Below are 23,650 nucleotides of genomic sequence, written 5' to 3'. Positions count from 1 at the left end.
GTATAAACATACATACATATATATATATATATATATAAAATATAAATTATATAAAAGTATATACTTTTCAGGTCTGGCCCAGTGGTGTAGTGGTTAAGTCCGTGCACTCCACTTTGGTGGCCTGGGGTTCGCAGGATCAGATCTCATGTGCAGACCTATGCACCGCTCATCAAGCCATGCTGTGGTGGCATCTCATATACAAAACAGAGGAAGATGGGCACAGGTGTTAGCTCATGGCCATCTTCCTCACACACACACAAAAAAGTATATACTTTTTATATATTTTATATATACTTTACATATACTTTTGTAAAAGTATTTATTTATTTGCAAGTAAAATAGAAAAGTTGAAAATGCCTGTTTTCCTTTACTAAGGGATATGGAAACATGGTTGCTTAAAAGACATATCCTAGCACAGTCTGGTAATAGTTACACAACAACCACAAAAAAGGAAAATGAATTTCTGTGGATATTACAACTTTATATAAATATTCCTATTATATACCAATAATATTATAATATAATGGAAAGGAGGAAAATTCCATAAGATTGATACTTTGCATATTGTAAGCCAAATCCATTTTCAATTACATAAGTTCCTTGAGTTCTAAACTTTACAAATCAAATTAATCTATAGTGATATCTACTGTCAGAAATATATGTAAGCACATAGACCTCTCTAAATAACTATATTTTATTCCCCTATAATCATGAGATTCAACTGGGGCCATTGCTAAATAATACTAACCAATAATTTGACTCAGCTGACACAGCCAGAGGAAATCTGTGAAGTCAATAAACTAGTTTCATGTCTTGCGTACAAAAATAATAGGTTGATTGAGTTTTTCACTTTTTAATCTGTTCCTTTGATATCAAGTATTCTCAGCATTAAATATATTTTATTGATGGGATTCCTGCCCACTGGGAAAGGCAATCTAACACAGAACTATTTTTTCAGAATTTTTAAGGGCCTTCCATTAGGCTAAAGCAATGGTTGAAGTGAGATTCTCAGTATGTGAAACTTCAATATCTGATACAGCCATTCAATTTTGTGTGGGTGTATATATACATGAAATATAGATTGTTCAAGGAAAAAAAAAAAAAACTATGAAAGATAGAGAGCAAAGAGTATGTCTTTAAAATTGAGTGAGCACCCACTTCAGGGCCTAGAGGTTCAAAGTTGTGTAGCAGGGAATGGCAGTCCATAAGAAATATTCTCAATTAAGTATGTACCAACCAGATTTACATTATTGGCTTCCCTTTATCTACTTCTAGATCCCACCTGAGTTGTCCTAATCTATTTGTTGAATAGTAGAGACACAGCCCTATCTGAATCAATTACCTCATCCTTTTGAAGTTGCTCTTTCTCTTTCTTTCATCTCAGAATATAATTTTTCAGACCACAGCCTTCAATTTATGCACCATAAATGTGTTTTTGACATTTTGTTACATAATGCTTACTTTGTTGCATTAATCCCCACATGACGACACCCTGAAGTGACCAGGATGACATGTGAAGCCAAGATACAGAATGGGCCCCCCTCCCACCCTGTGCTGCTCCATTAATCTAGGGACAGCTGTAGTGTTCTTGTCATTAGGTCAACCTCTCTAATTCATCCTCTGGGTAATTTGGAGATCATCTAGTCCAACTGCCTCCCCATTCCACAATTTATCAGATAAAGAATTGACATTCAAACAAGCAAAGTACCTTCCTCGAGTTACACAGAAAATTACAGACAGTACCTACATCAAAACTCAGGTACATAGATGAATGATTGTCCTGGAGAAGCCTCAAGGGATGGAATCGTTGAGTTTGGGAGTGAGGAATTTAGCTGTGCTGGTTTCGGGGAGATAAAGTCACTACCTATTCACCTAATTTATTTTCCTTCTGAATGTCAGCAGCCTCCTACAGATACACGCATTACTACAGAACAACATGCTCGTGGTAGCTGTTTGTTTCTAAAGTTTTTGATCAAACAAATGGCAACATTAGAACTGATTTTCCCCTTTATTTATATTTTTGAATATATTCAAATTATGAATTGAAAGATATTGGACTTTTAATAATTCAAGCTTTCTGAGTACTATTATACTCCATAAAGCTATTTTGGATAGGCTGTTTTTCATTTCTTATCTCGTCTAATCTTAATTTCAATATCGGAACAACTAGGTATATGCCTTCTTTTATTTGTATGGTTTTCTTTTTACTATTCATGTAAACGGATATAAGTGAAAAATGAGTAAAATACATTCTGAGAAGGGTATTCAAATACAAATGTGGCTAATGCTATTCTTGGGAACCACTTAGGAAAAAATGGATTAGTTTAGAAAATAAAGTTATAGAATACTATCAATCTTAAGAGATTAGCAGTGTGCTATTATAGAACTGTAACTTTAGAGAACATCTACAGAGCAGTGTGAGTGCCAAAGACTTCAGCATATGCTTCTAAAATTATGTGCATATTTTAAGTGCCAGTTAGAGGGTCCAACTTTCCCTGTTTGCCTGGGATGGCCCTGATTATAGAACTCAAAGTATCGCATCCCAGGAAACCCTTCACTCCCAGGAAACTCAAGAAATTTGTTCCTGTTGATCTGAACAAAAGTTGCAAGTGAAATAGTAGCTGGAATTGCGTTGATTTCATGTGTGTACACACAAACTGGAAAAAGGTTTGGGCTGATTTTTGGCTCCGACTTTTCTTAGCTTTGTGACCTATCACAAATCACCTGACTTTTTGCATTGTCACTTTCCATCTTTTGTAAAATGTGAATAATACTTTGCTCACATATATTTATGAAGTTTAAGTAAAAATATGAATGTGAAATGCAATCTAATATTCAAAGTGCTGTATAAATATAAGATGCTTTTCTCAACTCCAGCAAGTTTGCAGCATTGATGTTGGTGCATACGACGCTTTCTACATGACAGCTGCTGGAGGCATATGTGCTGTAGCTTGAATGTCGTGTACATGAATTGGTTTTAGACATGACTTGCTATATATTTATCAATAGTTATTGATTTAAAGTCCCAGGTCATGCTTTTGAAAACTGTTTACATCAGGCAATGTTCATTTGTATAAAATAACTTTTGTTTTCTTTCTTTAACTTTTCATCATTACTTCTATCAAATAATAAATCCTTTTGAATATATACATACACACGTGTATAGGTAGATATATACATTTCCTTAATGTGGAGTTTAGAAATTGGTTTGAAAGGCCAAACCTTAATTTTTAGTGTGACTTATTTATTGAAAGTCCTGTCTTCTCTAGCGTCTCTTTGCTTAATGAAAAAGCCAATTGCAGAACAAGAAGATTGATTATTAGCAATAAAAATCTTGGTAATAAAAATCTTTGCTGAAGTCCAATCTTTATAAAAGGCACTGACTGCATTTCAAGGCTGATATCTAACCCTACATCTAATAGATGGTAGAGGTTTAATAATTGTAGCAGTTGTTGTTCATGCTCTCAATATATCTCTCACTCCCATACCCAACCCCAGGATTCACCACTACAACCCTGATGACTACGTAAAACTGTAAAAACCTAACTACCTCTGACTGTTTTCTGGCCTAGGAAACATGCTTTTCTCCATGCAAGACAAACTAGAATTGCCTGAGAGTCAATGCTCCCAGAAGCAACCCTTAATCAATGATGGATGGGGAATTGATAAATAAGTAGCCATCTTCCGTGCCCCTCAGTTGAGATAACTGAACATTGTTCTGTACCCAGTGCTCTGCAGAGAGACTGAGATCCAGTTGACCACACTGATAACTGTCCTGATAACAAACCTTTACTGGCTTCACTCTGTTGACTAACCCACTTCCCTTCCAGTGTTTCTTGGGATCATCTCCCAGCTAAATTTCTTGCACTCAAGTCCTTGACTCACAGTCTACTTTAGGGTGAACAAGAAGATAATGTTTTATAAATGAATTAGTCCACCCATATGAAAAGATATACACATATACAGGTAAGCCCCTGCCTCTCTGTGTCAACAGGCAAATCATTTCATTTTTCTTTAAGCTGGTTTATAACAGCTGTTACAAATGGAACTCAGCTAAGAGTTGAGGAGAGTGAGTCCTTTCTTAATTAAGATGGAACTTTTTATTTTACTTTGTCTGCAGAGATTCTTTGAATGTAAATTATAAAGTTGAACTCATAGAATATAAAGAAAGCAAAGGAACTGACGACTGTTTTTCTCAACTGGGAGGTTGACCCATTAACATAAGAGGTGGACCCTGGAGATGTTTGGTAAAGCTAACTTCTGCTAAGGCCTGATCTGATATCTCCTACGTGATAAAAGTTCTTTATACTTAGCAGGAGGTGATGTCTTGGTATTCTGCCTGCAAATGGTAGGTCTTCAGGGGAGGTGGGGCACTAGGATATGCATCCTAGAAATTCAGCACTTGAGCTCAGAAGTAGGTAGAGTGTGAATTATCAGCCACTAGTCACATAAAGTCTCATGATCGTGTCTCATGCCCAGTTCTGCCCTGGGATATGGGGTACACAAAGGGACATTCTTGTTGATGATGGCAGAAGCTGGGTGCAAGCTTCCAAAGGAACAATTAGTCCCTCAGAGTCAAATCAAAGTCTGCTTAGGGGGTTGTTCTTGAGTTAATGGGAGTGTGCGTGTTCAAGAAAGGGACATTAGCCCCAGAAGACAGGCAAGCAAATTAAACCTTTATTTTGAATGGAACTGGAATTGAATAAAGTGCTCACTAAACTCCAGTGAAGTTAACATGCGAGAAGGAATGGAGACGAACTTCTCTGTGTGGTTAGGGAGACCTCAGGGCACTGGCACTTGGGAACCTCCCGGGACAGAGCAGAGACAGAGGTGACCATTCATCATACTCGAGGGTTATGAGGATTTTCAGTAAATGCTGTATCCGTGTAGTTAAGTCTTCCCAGACCTCTGGGAATAAAAATGACCTCTGCTTTTTCTACCCTCTATTACAAGTAATTGCTATTCATCTAGTTATGGATATCTTGGAAGTAGTCACAGAGTACTTAGAGTGCCTGAGGGATGAAAAGTTCGAAGGAAAAGGTAGCCGTATATCATTGGCATTCATGAGAAAATTCACATTAGCTGTTTGACAGGCAGGTCCCCAGGAGGCAATACAGAAATCAGGAACAATACTGAACCAAAAATACTGCTCTGGTCAGGACATCAGGGAGTTTATGTCAGATAGTGTGAAGGAAAGAGATTTGGACAGAAAAGATGTATGTGCTTTTCTATATGCATTTAGTTTATTTATATGTGTACATCCCTGAAAAACTAGTACGTTCTGGGAATTGACAAGCAGGTTGGACCTGAAACTTCTGAAGTATGCAGCTGTGCTTATATTTCATTTACTCCAACACCTCTGAATAACATCTTGCAATGTGATCAATACGTTTTCAAACTCATATCTTTTAAAATCTATTTGCAACCAATAAGCCTAAAATGTGTCGTGCCCTGGTACTGCTTTACACTTGGGAGGCCAAGTTTAAGCCATTGGAGATTCAGGTGCAGAATCCAAAATCATTGCCCTTTTCTAGATACGCACCTCTTCTGGGGGCCTAAAGAATGGTTGTCCCACTGATGACGCACAAGACGCATAGGTTAAAAAAGATTTGAAGAGGAGTGGGTGGCATCGGCCTTGACTGGAGTCACTTTAGTGCAAAAATAATTACTCTCTCGTTTATTTTCTTATTCTGTCTGGATAATAGTCACTTGAAGGCAGTTAGTCCAGGTTAAGCCTACTTACTTCTCTTCATTCCTCTTATTTAAAAGTTCTAGTGAATCACCTTTCAGGGAGATTGTACTAAATTCTATTGAGATAACAAAGAGAACAGTGGCTTTCAAAATTATTATTGCTTCTGGATCGCTTTTTCCCTAACATCCCTGAGATAACATTTAAGTCACTCATAAGTAGTAACTAATTACCTATTCATACAGTGAATTAATGTAACTTAATCCCTCCTGTGTACAAGGACACACACACACACACACACACTCACCATCCTGAAAAATAGACCATGCAAAATATATCATGAAAAAGCAGACATACCTTAAATATTTTATTCATTCGTTCATTAAAGATAAATTGATTAGAAGTTGAAAGGAAAGTGAAAGCATTTCTAAATGAAGATATAATAAAAATCTTCATGGAATAAAAGTCATTAAATCTTGGCAGGATGCTAAAATTAGAGAATTCCAGGAAGATGGACCAATATAATCAAAGAGAGAGGCATCCTTGAAAATGACCTGATCTTTTAAATTTGATTGTTTTGTACTTAATAATACTGATGACAATAATAATAGCAGCTATTATTTATTGATCCCTGACTTCATATGAGATGCTGTTCTAATCAGTTTATATGAATTAACTTATCCTCACCTCAAACTTGGAAGTAGCTACTATTATTATTCCCATTTTACTGATAAGAAAACTAAGGCACCGAAGAGTTAAGTAACTAGTACTAAGTCTCTTACCTAGTGAGAGGGAGAGGCTGGACTGAAACAAGGCAGCTTGGCTACAGAGCGTGGACTCTTAGCTACTACTATCTCCTCTTAGGAGCTCACAGAGCCACTGAGTCAATGACTCTATTTTCCTTTCCATTTCCCTTCAGACGTGGGTGAACTGACAGAACCAACGCCATCTTGGACATAAGAGCTGGGGAAGTAGTGGGCATCTACCTATATGCAAATGAACTGCTGATTAGGTTGGGACTAGGCCCCAGAATTATGGCCTTTTGTTTATGTCATGCGGAGAAAGGGAACTCCTGTGGTGGAAATGTGGCTGTTCTCTGATGCTCCCCTTCCTTCCACAGATCCCTTAGTCTAATAGGCAGTCACGGAGACTGGAAGAAAGGCAGTTTATAGAGCAACACTCTGCTGTTAGTCTCCCTACAGCCCCTCCCTCCCTAGACATTTTCCCAGAACTACCTTGACATTCGACCTGCCTCTTGTGCTGGAAATCAATTGATATTTTTTTCCGAGTAATTCCAAGTATGTATAACCAGATAGCTAACAACAATCGTGTACTTCCTGTATATAATATGGAAAAGGCCTTAGTCTTGAAATCAAAAGATCTGGGTCCAAGGCCCAGCTTGGCCTTGGACATACAGTCTAAGTGCTGTTGGCCTAATACTTGACGTAGTGTTACATTACTTGGAGGCGTGCCACCTACTTGTCTCTGCTGAATTTCCTGCTATCCCATCTCAGCATAGAATTCTGAAACCAGAAATTGTGGCTGGATTTACTCAAATTACGTCACTGGTGACAGGCGGTGGTGGACTATCTCTGATTGCTTTGGATTCCTGGTCCAGTGTTCTTTTCACTGGTCAGTGTGCCCTTTGGGGAAACTGCAGAAGGCACTGCTCCTTCCCTCTAAGTGTGATTCACATCCTCCTGTTATTCCCTCCCCACTGTTTAGAGGGTGTAAACTATAAACAATGCTTTGAAAAGCTCTATCCTGTGTGGCTATAGGAGAGTTGGTTAATCTCTCTGAGCCTCACTTTTTTTTTCTTGGTAATTTAAAAAATCAAAATGAGACAGTTTATTTGAGAAAGCACCTTTCACACTATAGATCAATTTACAAAGGTGGAGGACTGTTTATACGAACAAGACTTCCAGGTATTGGAAGGCAGATAAGTCCTGTTGGGAAGAAGGCAGGAAGTAGACACAAAGTCAGGGAAATCTGAGATAATATCTCAATACCCCATCTGTGGGGAAGTGTCCCATCGGGTCAACAGGTGATTTTTTTGCCTTCAAATGCCATCTCCAAAGGAGATAGAATGTGAAAAGGGCTGGGAAATGGGATCAATCCCCCGTGCCCCACGCCACAGCATCTCTCCTCTCAGGGCTCTTGTATTTGGGGAGAATAACACATCCTCAGTGAAAAAGCATGATCCACATTTCTGCAAAAAGCCAAAGAATGGGGGCACTTAGGAGACTGAGGTGAAATGACATTCCCTGTTCCCAAATGAGTTATTTTTTTCTCTCTCTCTCCTTTTTATTTTTGTTTTAAAATTCTAGCCTCTCAATAGCAGAGGAATTTCCCAGAGTTTTGCAGCAACAGTGTTGACAGGCAACTGCTTTTTCCTCCCGAGGCAACTCCTATTTCCGTGAGGTCAGGCCTGCCGATGGCAGCACATATCAGGGGACAGGTTGATGGAAGAGAAGGCAAAAGGTCCAATTGTCCGGGGGCCGGGGGCCGGGGGCCGTGAACCTTAGCCAAAGGGAACAGAATGGAATCAGTGTACATCCTGCTGTGAGTGCTCAATGTCTTTCCCCTTTCCTTTCTTAAAGGATAGCCGTGGAGAGGCTCAGCAGAGAACTTACAACTACATAGTTTTATTGTATTCATGGTAATATGAATATAGAGGTATTCTTTTACTAATTCTTTTCCAGGTAGGTCAGAAAATTGACACATCTGTGCATTAAAAATAAAGAAGATACGCCATTATGTGTGGTCAGAAAAATCACTGATTGGCGTGAAAGTGATTAAAATCTAACCAATTTTCCTGATCAGTTACGTAGGAGAGAGAAACTTTAATAGTTTAATCTCTTGTGTATATCTTGGGCCTTTTCCAATTTGGAGAGCTCTTTCAAATCCTTTATTTAGTTGATCCCTACAAAAATTAGGAGCAATCAGTAGGACAGATATTACTGTTCCAATATTTACTGTGAGCAATCTAAGAACAGAGGTTAGAAAACTTACTCAGATTACATCCCTAGCTATTGGCAGAGTTGGGCCGCTGAGACCTTTGCATTTCTGGTCAAGGGCTCTTTTCTCCGGATCAAGTTTTCCCAAAGTGTGTTCTTGGAGCATTTACCCTAGGAAAAGCATTGCAGAAAACAGAATCCCAGGATCGTGGAAGTCTCAGAAACAGTATGTACTATACCCTTCTCTTCAGGTTTTATAATGTACATGAGAATAGTAGAGACACTGAGAAATCTTGCAGGAAGAGAACTTGTTCACTTATTTAACTCACATTTTGCTTTGTATTTGACTGCATGCTACTTTTGTTTTAAGCCCAAAAAGCACACAGTGGGAACCCTTGCCAGTGCCATATAGCTTTATAACAGTTCGGGTTATTCACAGTGAAGGAGGAATCTTCCATTTGCAACTCTAATAGGGAGAGATGTTTCTTTTTCAATGCTCAGAAATTTGAACTGAATCTCCCAGCTTTGGGTAGAATTGCAAAGTCGGCAAGATTGGCCCTTGTGGTGGAAAGCACAGGCTCAGGATTCCAACCAAGACTGGTCAGATGAGGGACTTTCCAGCCACTCATTAGCTGGGCACCCTTTGTTCAGTTACCTACCCCTCCCAGCCTCAGTACCCTCACCTATAAAGTGAGAGCAATCATCTCACGCACCTTACAGGACTGCCGTGAAGACTAAATGAGAGAATGTACATACAGTCCTCGGCATGGAGCCTGGTACTTGGTCAGTATTCAAAAGATTGTATTATTACTATTATTCTTGTTATCTTCTCTTTCAGCCAGCCTCCTGGTATCCCATTCTTTCTCTTCCTCCTCCTGTTTTTCTATCCTGGCAAACAGTCCAAAACGACTCTGCTTTCAGCTATCTCGCCTAGCCTGTATAGGGCAGAGATGGCAAATACGTAGCCTTCAGAGACCAGGCAGGTGATATGAAAGAGTGAGGTGGGCTGGATATTAGACAATCCGGGTCTCCCAGACTAAGGCAAATGGTGTTGAAGGGCAAGCACTCCTAATGCTTGTTGTTAATGCCTTTTTGTTGTGTTGTTACAGCGTGGAAATGTGGATTCAGTGATGCCAAATTTTCATATATTTAAAGAGAAGCCAGAATGTTCATTTTTATATGGGTTTCCCAATTTTTAAGCACGCTGCTAGGGGAATTTAGTTTTCGGACCACCATCTAATGATCTCTGGTACAGATGATTTCTGGCTTCCTGCTCTTATATAGAAATGAAAAACTACAAGTTTAGAAGGGCTTAAGAGGTCATGTAGTTTAACCTTCTACTTGATGTGGAAATGACCTCTACAATACCCCAGAAAAAGTGTCATCTAGCTACTCCTTATGTACTCCCAGTCATAAAGAACTTGGTATCTCGTGGAGAAACCATTTCACTTCTACTCTTTGCATGCACAATCTCACTGAATCCTTGCATAATCCTCGTACAGTAGATACTACTTTTTCCCTTGTAATTATAAAACTAATGCTCAGAGAGGCTATTTTACTTTCTCTCAAGTCACAAAGCCATTAAGTATCTGTAGTTTTGAGATAGAAACCCAGACTGTCTAGGTTTCAAAGCCAGTGCACATAACCACTGGCTAAACAATCCTACTTGTTAAAACGCTCTGGGCTGATATTAAGCTGAAAATTGCTGCCCTGAAACATCTACCCTTTGGTCTGCTCTCCTGAGACACAAATAATAAGTCTAATCCCTTTTCCACAAGACAGCCCTTCAAATATTTGAAGATGGCTCTCCTCTGCCTGCTAAATCCTCTCTTCCCCAGGCTAAACAGACTCATTTCTTTCCACTGACCCTCATAAGCTCCTAGCCACTTCATCATCCTCGCCCTGCTCCCCAGGAGAGGTTTTCAATTTCTCAAAATTCCTCTTAGACCGTGATATTCGGAAGAGAATACAATCCCCCTATGTGGTTACACAAGTGCAGGTTAAGAGGGAAATAGCACCTCCCTTGTTTTGGCAACTATACTTTTATTAATGCAACCTCAGTTACACCAGATTTTTGGCAACTATGTGAAAAGATAAGCAAATATTGCATGTTGGCCTAGAATTACCACATGTAGCTTTTTTTTTTTTTTTAACTTGAATTGATGTAAAGTCACTTTTCCCCACCCCACTCCTATTCTGAATAAAAAGATCAATTTTTTAAACCTAAGTGTAAGACCTAATATATATTCTTATTTTATACCATCTTATTAGATTTAGGCACTGTTTTGGCCTGTACTGATCTGTTTTGTTTTCCTTTAATCTGACAAATATAGCAAAGCAGGAAAAAAGAAAATTTTCCCACAGTCTGACTACTTTTTCTTAAGCACATAAACATTTTTTTTACTCTACTACTTTAATACTACTCCCAGGTAAGTCTATTTATACTTCCTCCAAAACAAAACAGAAAAATGTTTTGTACGCATACTTGTTTTAATAGGATCTTGCTATAAATATTCTGGTTTAGATTAGTTTTTTTTTTTTAATTTGGAATATACATGAGATATATCTTAGTAGCAAAATTCAGAACTATCTGGACTAAAAAGAATGGAGTAAATCCAGATATTTCTGAATTTTGCTATCTGATGTACTCACTATCCCTCCCAGCTTTCTGTCATTCTAGAGGTTAATCAAATATTCAATAGGCTTGGGCTGAGAACTTAGTACTAGAAACTTCTCTCCATGAGATTCTTTAGCCAGGAGTTAGCAAACTGTGGCCTTGGTTTAAACCCTATCCTTGCTAGTGGTTTTGTAAATAAAGTTTTATTAAAAAACAACCACTCCCATTTGTTAACATCTTGTCTATGGCTGCTTTTGTGCTACAACAGTCCAGCTTAGTAGTGGCAACAGAGGCCAAATGATCCGTAAAACTGAAAGTATTTACCATCTAGTCCTTTATAGAAAAACTTTCTCAACTTCCGCTGTAGCAGTTGGTTAGTAGTCCATCCATTCTATTATTCAACTCATTACTGAGAACTGAAACTGGCATAATTTCCTATCCCTGTGTTAAATGATATCGAAAGTAAAAATAATTTAGTTACTTGCTTCCAGAAATATTTGCTTCTAGAGGATAAAAGTTTCATTTCAAGACCAACATCAAGACCTATGTCATGAGTCTTATCTCACAGTGCCTATCAATCTAAAGCTATTATGCCATAAACTCTGCCCCATCCTACTCAGTTCCTCATTTTACAAGAACAACCTAAATCTCTCAGCTCAGGCCATAAAATCCTATAAACATCATCCATAACTTTCCCTTCTGAGACGGTACTAAGACTACATCAAGTTGCATTCCCCCTTTCTGTAGTAAGTCTAATAAACTTTGACATGCCTGAACAACAAGTATTTCTCGTCACCTTTTTAGGAGTGGAGAGTCAACATTACAAATCTCTAAACTACAGTATCACCCACCCTGCGTTCTCTTATTCTGATTAATATAAATACCGAGAGCGTCTCAATGAGATACAGCTACCTGTATTTTACAGTTGAGAATATAGGCTCATAGAGGCTAAAGCTATGCGGTGGTGACATGTCCAGTGTCACAGATCAAGAAGGGCATGTAGTAGGAAGGACCCTCTATCAGGGATCTGCCTTCAAGTCCCAGGTCTCACTGTAGGTCATGAACTGAATTGGGATAAATATTTACCTCCTATAGAACCTCAGTTTTCTCATCTATGAAAGCAAAGAGCTGACCTATATTATCCATATAATTTTCTTTCAATTCTGAAATTCATTGAAAGTATTATTTTTCAATAGTTAGAAAAAAACTTCCTCACAGTAGGCTCTTTCAGCAAGACTCTACTGCCTCAAGTAAAAGTCACGTGATATAGACTGCATTGATGACTGAGTTAAGTTCTACAGCTCGGTAAAGCTCTGATAAAGAAATTGTAGAAATGATTCTAACTATTTTCAAAGCAAACATGTTTGCATTTATTTCATGCTGCTAACAACTTAACATGTAATCATGCCTCCTCTAAGAAAAGAAGTAATGCTTCTTCTATGATTGCATTAAACATGCTGTGTGATATCTTTCTACTAATCTATCATCTATTATGACTGCCTATTTTGAGAGCTGGCATAACAATTATCATAAGTGATAGCATTATATTCTGAAAACAAAGGCTGTGATGGCACAATTTATCTTGCTACTTTGCCTGACTTAATGGCAATTGGGGTTTCCCAGTCTAAACCAGATTTTTTCAGATCATAAATATTTCATTTTTTAATTTATTATTGATTTAGTTTGATAGTAAATAACTCCATGAATGCTGAGATTGGAAATCTGTTGTAAAAATTATTAAGCATTTTCTTCTCTGTCTGGCCCTGGACTTTTATCACACTGAAATAAAACAGTGGGGCTACCTGAAGAAAATGGATTTGGGGGTTTTAATTTATCTGATGCAGTTAATTAACAGGTCAATTAACAACAAAAGGGCAATTAGTGCTGAGCACATTTGTTCTGATGATGAACATGCCATCTGAAAATGAATCTTGATCTCTGCTCTGAAATTCTCTAATGTCAAAGCAATGTTGCTGTAAGTAGAGGAAGAATAAAGCCCATTAGGAGTAATGCATTTCAACAATAGTTTCCTTTCATGCTAAAGCAACACAAGTAAGACACAGTTAGAGAGAGAAGTTGGCCAATATTGTAAGTAATGTTCCTCCATTGGCCGTTCTATTACCCTCTATTTAAAGCAATCACCAAAGCCATTTAGTACTAGTTTCTTTTTCCTACTACCAAAGTGAGAAAATCGTTTCAGATAGTACAAAAGGAGTGAGAAACAGGTATAATTTGTAATTGACCTGAGGATTTCTATAAACAGTATGTTTTAATGGACATAATTCTCCATCACCCAAATTAATGTCACATAGCTATGTCTAGAGATATTAAAGAGCATCAGATTGAGAGAGTTGAGCAGTAATAACTTTCCATGTTTTCCTTCTGTCATTCAGTGTGATATGTTAGGTCATCTTAGGCATTCTCTGTAGATTGTAACTGTGTTGGATGAGTACCAGCTAGAATCCTTCATGAGCCCCTTTCAAAGGCTTGTTACAGAGCTACACATGCACATCCACTCTGCATTTTTATTCAGCCAAACGTTCCTAGTTCCCAGTGCAAAGAACAGTTGGAAAATTCTTTTGTAAAAGATAAAGAATAGAGATACCATCTCTCTTTTGATAACTCCCACTGTCTCCTATGTCTGTTGGGAATACCACAGTTAAACATGGCAGCAACCTCCCAGAATTCCCCACTGCCTGAAGTCTAGCAAATACTTGACTTCCCTAATCATTCTTGATTTCCTGGCAATTGTTTCACATTCATAGACTGACAAATGGTTTTATGGCCAGGGAAGAAATTGAGTGATGGTTTTCCATTTCTTAAAAAATTGAAAAATTCTAAACCGAACAAAGAAGCTGTTAGTGGTGTCCGGGCTAAGAAAAATTAGCGTTGGGTACGACCTCACAGTCACAGGAATTGTTTCTGATTTCTTCTCTTATCTGCCTTCTGGGGTCAAATGCTGATTGACAACACATGGTACAAAAAGATCATTTTAAGGGAGGACACTCACAAGCTGAAGGTACTTCAAAATTTGTTGTTAGTGCCGTCGAGTGGATTCCAACTCCTAGCGACCCTGTGTACAATAGAGCGGAACTCTGCCTGTTCTTTTTGAGCCATTCTTTCACCGTCTGGTGCTACATCAGACAATGCTCCGCTGCTATTCATAGGGTTTTTATGGCCAATTTTTCCAGAAATCGGTGACCAGGTCTTTCTTCCTAGTCTGCCATAGTCTAGAAGCTCCACTGAAACCTGTCCACCACGGGTGACACTGCTGCTATTTGAAATATCGGAGGCACAGCTTTCAAGCATCACAGCAACATGCTGCTGCCACGGTATGAGGACCAACAGATGGGTGACATAGTTCCCTGACCAGGAAATGAACCTGGGCTGTAGTGGTGAGGGTGCCAAGCTTTAATCACTAGACCACCAAGGTCTACTTCAAAATAAAGGACCCATTTTTTCTGCTAAACATGTGGTATTCTGGCTGAGTATGTAGACATGGGGTTAGAGAAATACAGTTCCACATCCTTTACCTGAAATCTTTACAGCTAGATGTATTTTAGAGTTTAGAATGTATTAGACTAGGGATCAGCAAAAGAACTTCCAGAAGCTCTAACTCTGTAAAGGGCCAGATAGTAAATATTTTCAGTTTTGAGGGCCATATGGTCTCTGGTGTAACTATTCAACTCTGCCTTTGTAGCACAAAAGCAGCCATAGACAGTGTGTAAATAAACAGGCGTGCTGGGTTCCTGTGAAACTTTATTTACAAAAACAGACAGCGGACCAAATTTGGTTGGCAGCCTATAGTTTGCTGATTCCTATTTTAGCCTTTAGAAAGGCAATGTGGTACAAATTTATATGTGTTTAGACAACACCTCCAATGAGCAACAGCTCTGTCATCAACCGGCATTTCTGGTTCAGCAGCAAAACATATACATATTCATACTAAGTTGGATAAAATGGACTAAAAAACCTCACATTAATTCAGGACAAGTTTTACCACCAAATGAATTTTGTCACCCAACTTACAAGATTAAAAAAAAAAAAAATTTGGAATTGCAAGAAAGGGATTGTGGAGCTACACATATTCTTTTGTTAAAGTGTTTGAAATTGTTACTTTTGCATTGAGAAATTCTATGAGAGAAAAAGGACCCAGCTGTGGTCTAGAGGGAACAAAGTTTGTCCAGGAATAACAGAACAATAACCTTAGCAGTTGAGTCGTGGACTGACATCCACTTCTCCAAGTCAAAATGACGTTTAAGAGACTGCAAGGCCTATAAACCTCATCTAAAATAAAGTGCTAGTGATGCATTTCTTAAAACTTTTTAGAGCTTCTGAAAGTTCTTTTAAGTTAAGTTTATACCCTGGATCCTTTATTTTGCCTCAAGCAATCTTTAAGATTCTAGGAACCTAGAAATAATTCCTGTGGCTATTCTGCGTGTCGGTGACCAGCATAAATTTTACCTACTGAATATTTTGACCCCATTTTGCTGTGAGTAAATAACCAGACTCTTATCTGGATTGTTCTCATTGAGCCAAAGTATTCTCCTTCTTCAGGCAATTTAAACTTTTACAAATGAAACTTTTACAAATGGCAACTGATGCATAAATATTAGCTATTTAGGCTATCTTTACAGAGCATTGTCAAATAAAATATCTGCTGGGCTTTGCCCTCTTTACAGAATGTTGATAAGCAATCAGATGGTAAAGGGCAATATTTGCTATGAAATTATACACTGGGTTGAATCAAACAATCTTAGAACATTAGAGCTGGAAGGTGACTCAAGGTGACGTGTAGGTCAAATCCTTCCATTTTCATAGGAGGAAACTGACAATCAATGTAATTGTAAATGAATCAGCCAGCGCCACTTAGCTGGTTAAGAGGAAGAGGCAATAGTAGAAGCAACATCTCTAGATTCCCAGTTTAGTCTTTTTCTTCATAATACTAGATTGTTTTAAGCATGGCCAGGGGTTTCATAATTTCGTGATATCAGGCATGATTATACGTTCTTTGGATAGTAGAACACAACACAATAACATTCAGATATATGAACCTGGGATATATAAAGCAAAACTCTTGTTTCTCACAGATCCAAATGAGAGAAGGGTCACGCAAGGGAGTCTACCCAGGGACAGGATAACAGCAAGCTGGGACTGTATGAAGTAGTTTATGTATGGCAAGTGGGGTAGGGTTAGCTAGGTTTTGTGGGCTTCCAGGAGATTGGGTATTTTGAATAATTCCAGCAGCCCACGGAAAAAGGGGCCATTCCTGGGTGTTTGTTATCTAGAGGCCTCTGGAAATTGGGTTTGTGTGCATTATAATACGGGAGTGTTAGAGCCTGATAAGGGAAGTAGTTGGGGTGGGGACTTAGTAAAGTGTCTGCCAAGGGAAATTGAGAGTTTTTATCCATGTCTTCAAAATTGGGTCAAGACAATACTTGTGAAATATGATACTACATTGAGTCAACAGATTTATATCTCAGCAACTTAATTATCCTTATAATATTGACAAAGGTTCTGGCTTTGATTGTCATTGGTTTGGCTTAGGTCACATGCCCATCCTTTTACAAAACACTGTAGCCAGGGGAATAGACTCCTGGTTGACAAGGCCCTGGTCACATCCTTATCGTTAGAGCTAGGAGGTGGAGGCAATCCCACTCCAATTACATGGACTGAGGGTGTGTAGGGAGGTGGTTCCTCAAAAGAAAGTCACAGAGATTTTATCACAGGAAGGAGGTAGAATTGCTGCGTTGGAAAAAATAATGAATGTCCACCAAATAAGTTGACCATATAATTTATCTTGTAAACTAGGACTTTTTGGGAAAAGAGGTACTATTACTAATTGTACCAAGACATTTGGATAAACAGAAACTGTCCAGGGAAAATAGGGGTGTATGGTCATGCTACCATTACATGACTTTTTAAGGGGCATATAGACTTTAAGGGGGAATTCTATGCAAGTCAAATAGCATCCCTATGGAGATAATGTACGATGCATAAGCAAAATGATTAGAGAGTAGATCTGTGAGACTAGACTGGGAGTATTTACTGAGTAATCTGGTTGGAAAAGGACAGTTAGAAATTCATTGTATATGACCTTGTATACCGTTCCAAAGACTTCAGATGTTTATACAATGGAGAGTGATCAAAGGTTTTAGAAGACTGATATAATTGGACCAATTCATTATTTTAGGAAGATAATTTTGGTTGTAATATTCACATGAGTAGAAAGGACAAGAGATTTGAAGAAGGAAGACTATTTAGGGTTCCAATTTTCTTTATCTTAGATGCCGCTACTCTGGTCAAAACCATCATCCTTTTCTTGGACTACAAAAGTAACCTCTTAATTTATCTGTGTAATTCCACTTTTTACTCCATCCCTTCCATTCTCCACATCAGCCAGAATGATGTTTGTATTGTAAGATGTAAATTAAATTGATTCTGTCCTGCTTAAAATCCTCAATTATAATTTGAAAGTATAACATCTATATTCTTAACGGGGCCTATCAGCCTTGCATAGTTGAGCCTCCTTCTCATTCTCCAACCTTGTCTCATGCCACTGTCCTGAATATCAAACTGGATCTTTTCTAGGTCTTTGAAAATGCAAATTCTGAAAATGCCTCCAAACCTTGTCATACTCTCCCCCTTTTGCTTAGACTGCTAGTCTCATTCCTCGTTCCTTAATCCCTACAGTCCTACACTCCCCACCCCAGGTACATTCCCTCTTTGCCTGGCTAAGAGTTACTCATCTTTCAAGCCTCAACTCAAAAATGCTACTTGAACCCCACCCCATAGATCTCATAGATCTCACTTTTTTCTTCAAGGCATTATCATATTTACCACATATAACTATGTACCAGTGTGTGCGTGTGTGTGCGTGTGTGCGTGTGTGTGATTTTGCTGTTTTGTTAAATATCTGTGTCACTTATAAGATGGCAAGAACTCAAGGGTAGGAATGAAGGGTTTAAGATTCACCACTAACACCTAAGTACCTAATGTCTTGCAGAGAATGGATATAAATAAGTAAATATTTGTTAAAAAGTTATAAATGAACGAATGGATATAGAATATGATTTCATTTAAAGGTAAGGAGTTAATGGCTTAGAATCTGTGGTATCAAAGGGAATGGAAAGATGATGTGAGATATGAGAGAATTTGTGAAAGGGCATTGTCACCTCAGTATAGCATATTGACCTGAATATTGTTTATTTCCCCATTGATTTTTATTCATTGATTAAATTTGAAAGCTTTTAACTTAAAATTTATAAAAACTTAAACTTGAATACAGTCAATGTTTGTGGTTTAAGTTAAAGTAACTAGTAACAGAAAGAAATGAAAGATTTTTAAAACTTAAAAATATATCTGGAAATGATCAACATTTCATTATTTAGTAGCTTTACGCTTAAAATCCACATACTTCCAAAAGGTATTTGAAGTTGCCAGAAAATATATTTCCACTAAGTTAAAAGTTACCAAAGGATCCTATCATTTGATATATAATAATTTTATCAAATGTGTCCTAGGTGAGTTTATTCTGAGCTTATTGTATACTTTTTTGAGATTATGAATTTTATGAGCCTCTTATTAGATTTCTTTTTCAGAGTAAAGGCCAAATAAACACTTTATCTTGATTTCATTTATCATTGAAAAGCTTAAATGTCAAAATAAATTAGAGAAAATTATGATGTAACCCCATAGGAAAAGTATTTCTCACATTTGAAAGATAACACTTCCAGAAATTGATTTCCTGCAGAAATTTTGTAGCACAATATTAATTTTAGTTCTAGTAACATTAGGAAAGATAATGTTGCCTGATGAATATATTCTCAACAATATTGATAAAAACACTTAGAAAATCCATGAAATGTATAAAATCACTGTTAATATATATAAAATAGAGCAATATTTTATCATATTCCTGATGGTGTAAAATCAAAAATAAAAGCTACAGAATGGTGGGAGTTGGTTTAATATGTTTTTAACCCCCTTTAACATTTCAAAAACAATTGAACTTAAAATTACACTAATGAAAGTTTTAATCCACGTGGAATACATTCAGTCAAACTATATTCCAACCTACTAACTACTATAGCATATTATATAGCAAATGACATGTATATCTGAGTTGTGAACTCAAATTATGGAAATATGAACTGAAATTATGGAAACTTTGCAAAATATACATATACGTAAAAAGTAGAGCTTTAGGTTGCTTTATTTTGGATAATATATTTTAATATTAAATTGAATCAATATGCAACAATTCACATACATTTTAGAATATGCATGTTTGTATCTTTGTCGTTTCATGACAATTTTGTTTCTTTCAGAATCTGGAGATACTGACTGGAAGATAGACATCTTTTTCCTGCTGATTGTATGGGAGAAATTTTGACCTTAGAAGGTGGAGATGAGGTTGCTATGGAAACTGGTAATTCTGCTACCACTCATAAATACTTGTACAGGTAAACTGTTCTATTATTATGAGTTTTGATTGATAATCTATTGGCATTTTATTTTTTTTTACAGGTGAAACAATTTTCAAAAACATATTACTTATGTTATTTGAATCACTAAGTGATAAACAAAATTTTGAAGGTAATCTCTATGGCTAAACAGGTAGTTTAATCCTTAAAAAATGTATCAAGTACTATTTTTAAATAGAACTAAGATTATTTCAATTATAAATTGTCAAATATAAAATTTTTGTGGCAAAAGAATGTGACTAAATGATTTTTGTCATCAATAACCAATAAATAATAGTTATTTTTTTATGTCCTTTATAGTGAAGTCTTTAAAAACTTAAAATTGAAATATATATTTTCCCTCAAATTTAGAATTTGGTATGGAAAAAAAAGCTGTATTGATATGGAAGAAAAAGTGATATAGAATGTTACCTCAGAACTAGAATAACTTCAGAAATTTTTTCTTTCCATTTCAATGTACATTCTTTCATTCAACCTAAATATATTAATGTCTGTGTATCAATTAGCTTTTGCTGTATAACAAACCATCCCAAATCTGATCACATTAAAATAACAAATAACCAAGTATTTAGTTGACAAATCTGTAGGTTGGCAATTTGGAATGGGCTAAAGTGAGCTATGCTGGTTTTGCCTGGGTGCATTACATCTGCGGTCAGCTACTAGGTCTTCTGGGACCTGCGCAGCCTAGGACATTCTCAGCTGAGACAGCCAGGCTGCCTCCACCCTGATCCAAGTGTTCTCTCATCCCCTTTGAGTCTGGGCTCTTTCACATTGTGCCTGCTCACGATTCTAAGAGAAATCAAAAGCTTGCAAGATTTCTTGACGTCAAGGCTTAGTAACTGACACAGTGTCATTTCTGCTGATTCTTTTAACCATCCCAAGTTACAAAACCAGTCCAGATTCAAGGGGTATGCAAATATACTCCCTCTCTTGCGAGAAGAGCTGCGAAGTTACACTGTAAAGGGGCATGGACATAGTAAAAGGACTAATGTTGGCTGTTTTTGTAAATAATCAGCCATAGTATGTTAAGATCATAGAGTTCTAGTCTTAATTGTCAAGCTTACCTATGTGAGTGGTCACAGAGCATGGACATTGACTAGGTCATCTGATTGTAGGGCAGCCCTTCTGTCATATCATGCTGATTCCCCCCAACTGTGATGATGGGTACTAGTGAAGTTTTGTATATTCATAATAAAGTGGTAATATATTGGGAGAAACACAGGAACAAACATAATAAATTACAAACCAGAAACACAGTAATTGTCTCAGACATATATTTAATAGAAATTCCAAGAAATGCAAAGCTATACTAATGTTAAAAGCTGTGAGAATGCTAAAACACAGAGAAATCAACCATTAGAATCAGAAAAGCATATAAATACAAGTATTTTTACTACTACAGAATCTAGTGGCTAGAAGTGCTACAGTCATATTTATTCAATATTACATTATTTTGAGTTGTGTCACTTCTAACTCTCTGTAACTAAGAGACAGAGCTAAATAATAATGTCTCTTTTTTTTTGTAATAGATTTGAAAAAGAGCAGAGTCATCAAGGTGCCCCTAAATTTTACATATGTGAATAAGAATTCTATTCTTACCTTCAAGTTTCAGCTTCCTGTCAAAAGTTAACATTAATATTTTGCCCTTTAAATATGTATATTGTATCAGCATAGTATCTCTAAAAGACCTTTTGTGTTAAATTAAAATAAATTATTATTCTCAGAACACATATCAAATCTGAGAAATCCTCCAGTTGTTCTGTTAACTTTTATTTATCCAAATTGGATGTGATTCAACATGTCCTTTTGCTTTATTCTAAAGGGAAAAATAATCATATGTCCTTGGTGTACAATTTCCTTGTGAAAGAACAGATTGTATTTTTTTTAAGCCATAGCTATTTAAATAAGATAATCTGAGCTAAACATTGCCCCAGAGGTAAGGATGCTGACAATGATATACACAAGAGAGCATTGCTTTAAATCTGTTTGTTTTTTAGAGATTTCATGGTGTGTTTCCCTACTTGCAGATATTATGTTAGCTAATATCTGCAATGTTATGTTAGCTTACAAAATTAGATCTTCTAATGATAAAGTGCTATTTCTATGCATATGTATATCTTCTTTGTCTTCCCAAAACTTACTTTTTATTCATTCTGAAGGGCTAGCAAATCTTTCACAATGGTATGCTTTTTCCTTCCTATTTTTACTGTTATAATCTTTGCAAAATGTTGACATTTTAAATGTCCCCAGACTCTAAATTAAAACTTAAAATTTTGCCTCCAACCTCTTCTCCTGGCTTTTTTTTTTTCAATTAACTTTACAACTTTTTCTAACACTTTTACTATAGACATTGGCCTTTGAGCCTTTACTATGAATCATAATCCATCCAGGCATATATCATGATTCTGAAACATTTTTGAAATTATGAGTGTTTAAAAGTTCTATTGTTCTATTTCGGTATTTTAAAAATATTATAAGAAAACCAAGGCCGATTTAATTAAGAAATGTAATTGCTAATTATATACTTTTTAATTATTTCATTAATGTGTGTGGTAGGAGAAATAATTGCCCTCAAGGATATCTAGGTCTTAATATCTGGAACCTGTGAATTTTACATTAGATAGCAAAATGGATTTTACAGATGTGATTAAGTTAAAGATCTTGAGATGACTAGATTATCCTGCAATATCTGGGTGGGAAATTACAGTGCCTTTATAAGAGGAAAGTAGAAGGGGATTTGATACAGAGCAGAAGGCAATGTGAAGACAGAGCAAAGAGAGATTTGAAGATGCTGTACTGCTGACCTTAAATATAGCAGATGGGACCATGAACCAAGGAATGAGAGAAATGAGGCTCTAGAAGGTAGAAAAAGCCAGGAAACAGATTGATTCTCCCCTACACCTTTGGAGGGAGTGTGGCACTGCAGACACCTTGGTTTCTACCTTGTGGAACCCATTTTGGACTTCTGAGCTCCAGAACTGTGAGAAAAAATGTGTGTTGTTTTAAGCCACCAACTTGGGGTAATTTTGACAGAAGTCGTAGGAAACTAATGCAATATGTTTCTTTCTCACTAACCTTTAAGCTCTAGGAGGGCAGGGACTGTATCTTCCTGGCACTTGGTAGGGATTCAGTAAATATTTGTTGAGTGAAGGAATGAATAAATTAGATTCAATGTCGTTGGTCCTATTTGGATCATCATTAAGTAGAAAAAATTTAGTCATATAATTTCCTGAGGAATAATTGGTCCAGTCTATCCCTATACCGTTGTCTTTGTGTTATGATGTTATTGTTCTAGGACTTTAGAGTGGAATTCTAGTAACATTTAAAAGTTTCAAACTAGGCCCTATTTAAATATAAACTCCACGAGAGTAGGGATTTCCATTTGCTTTATTCTCTACTGTTTCTTCATCACCTAGCAGATGCTCTGTTAATACTTGTCAAACAAACTAAATAAAGCAATTCCATTCAATTCAACAGATATGTATTAGTACCTTAGATGTGTCAGCCACTGAGCTGGATGTTGACCTTCAATGACAAGAAAGCCGTGGTTGCTGCCTTCTTCAGCCTACAGCCTAAAATGGAAACCAGCAAATCAGTCAGTAACTGCAATGGACAAAGTACAAGTTGCTATTTGAGTAACATAGTAGGGAGTATATATCATGGAAATGTCCTAAGAGGACATCTGCTGTTTTTGTCAACCCTCACTCCGTTTCTGCTTCCTCTGAGAATATTTGATTTTTATTGGGGAGCCACTCTTTCCAGTCAGTCTTTGTGGTTTGAGTGAGACTGGAACAACCTTGTAGACCAGCCAATGGGAATATGCCATCCCCCCTGACCATACTTTCGTTCAGGATATGTTATATCTGAGCAAATCCCTGGGCTTTTCCTAAAATAAAATGAC

General features: G+C 37.0%; 1 protein-coding gene and 1 long non-coding RNA gene across 2 annotated transcripts in view; one reads left to right on the top strand and one right to left on the bottom strand.

Moving 5' to 3' along the window:
• The window catches only part of CNTN6 (contactin 6), a 293,984-nt gene that overhangs the window by 31,985 nt on the left and 238,349 nt on the right, over nucleotides 1-23,650 (top strand). Inside the window, exon 2 of the mRNA XM_058563553.1 lies at nucleotides 19,594-19,728. Within this exon, the coding sequence (XP_058419536.1) occupies nucleotides 19,674-19,728 (55 nt within the window). The 5' untranslated portion in view covers nucleotides 19,594-19,673. The remainder of the gene's footprint in view (nucleotides 1-19,593; nucleotides 19,729-23,650) is intronic.
• The window catches only part of LOC131418985 (uncharacterized), a 58,913-nt gene that overhangs the window by 27,979 nt on the left and 7,284 nt on the right, over nucleotides 1-23,650 (bottom strand). The window contains exon 2 of the long non-coding RNA XR_009223121.1: nucleotides 23,241-23,321. This is a non-coding gene — a long non-coding RNA (uncharacterized LOC131418985). The remainder of the gene's footprint in view (nucleotides 1-23,240; nucleotides 23,322-23,650) is intronic.

The sequence above is a fragment of the Diceros bicornis genome, chromosome 2 (assembly GCF_020826845.1).
Source record: "Diceros bicornis minor isolate mBicDic1 chromosome 2, mDicBic1.mat.cur, whole genome shotgun sequence".
In the NCBI taxonomy this organism is placed as follows: Eukaryota; Metazoa; Chordata; class Mammalia; order Perissodactyla; family Rhinocerotidae; genus Diceros; species Diceros bicornis.
This window is presented reverse-complemented; position numbering and strand designations above follow the sequence as displayed.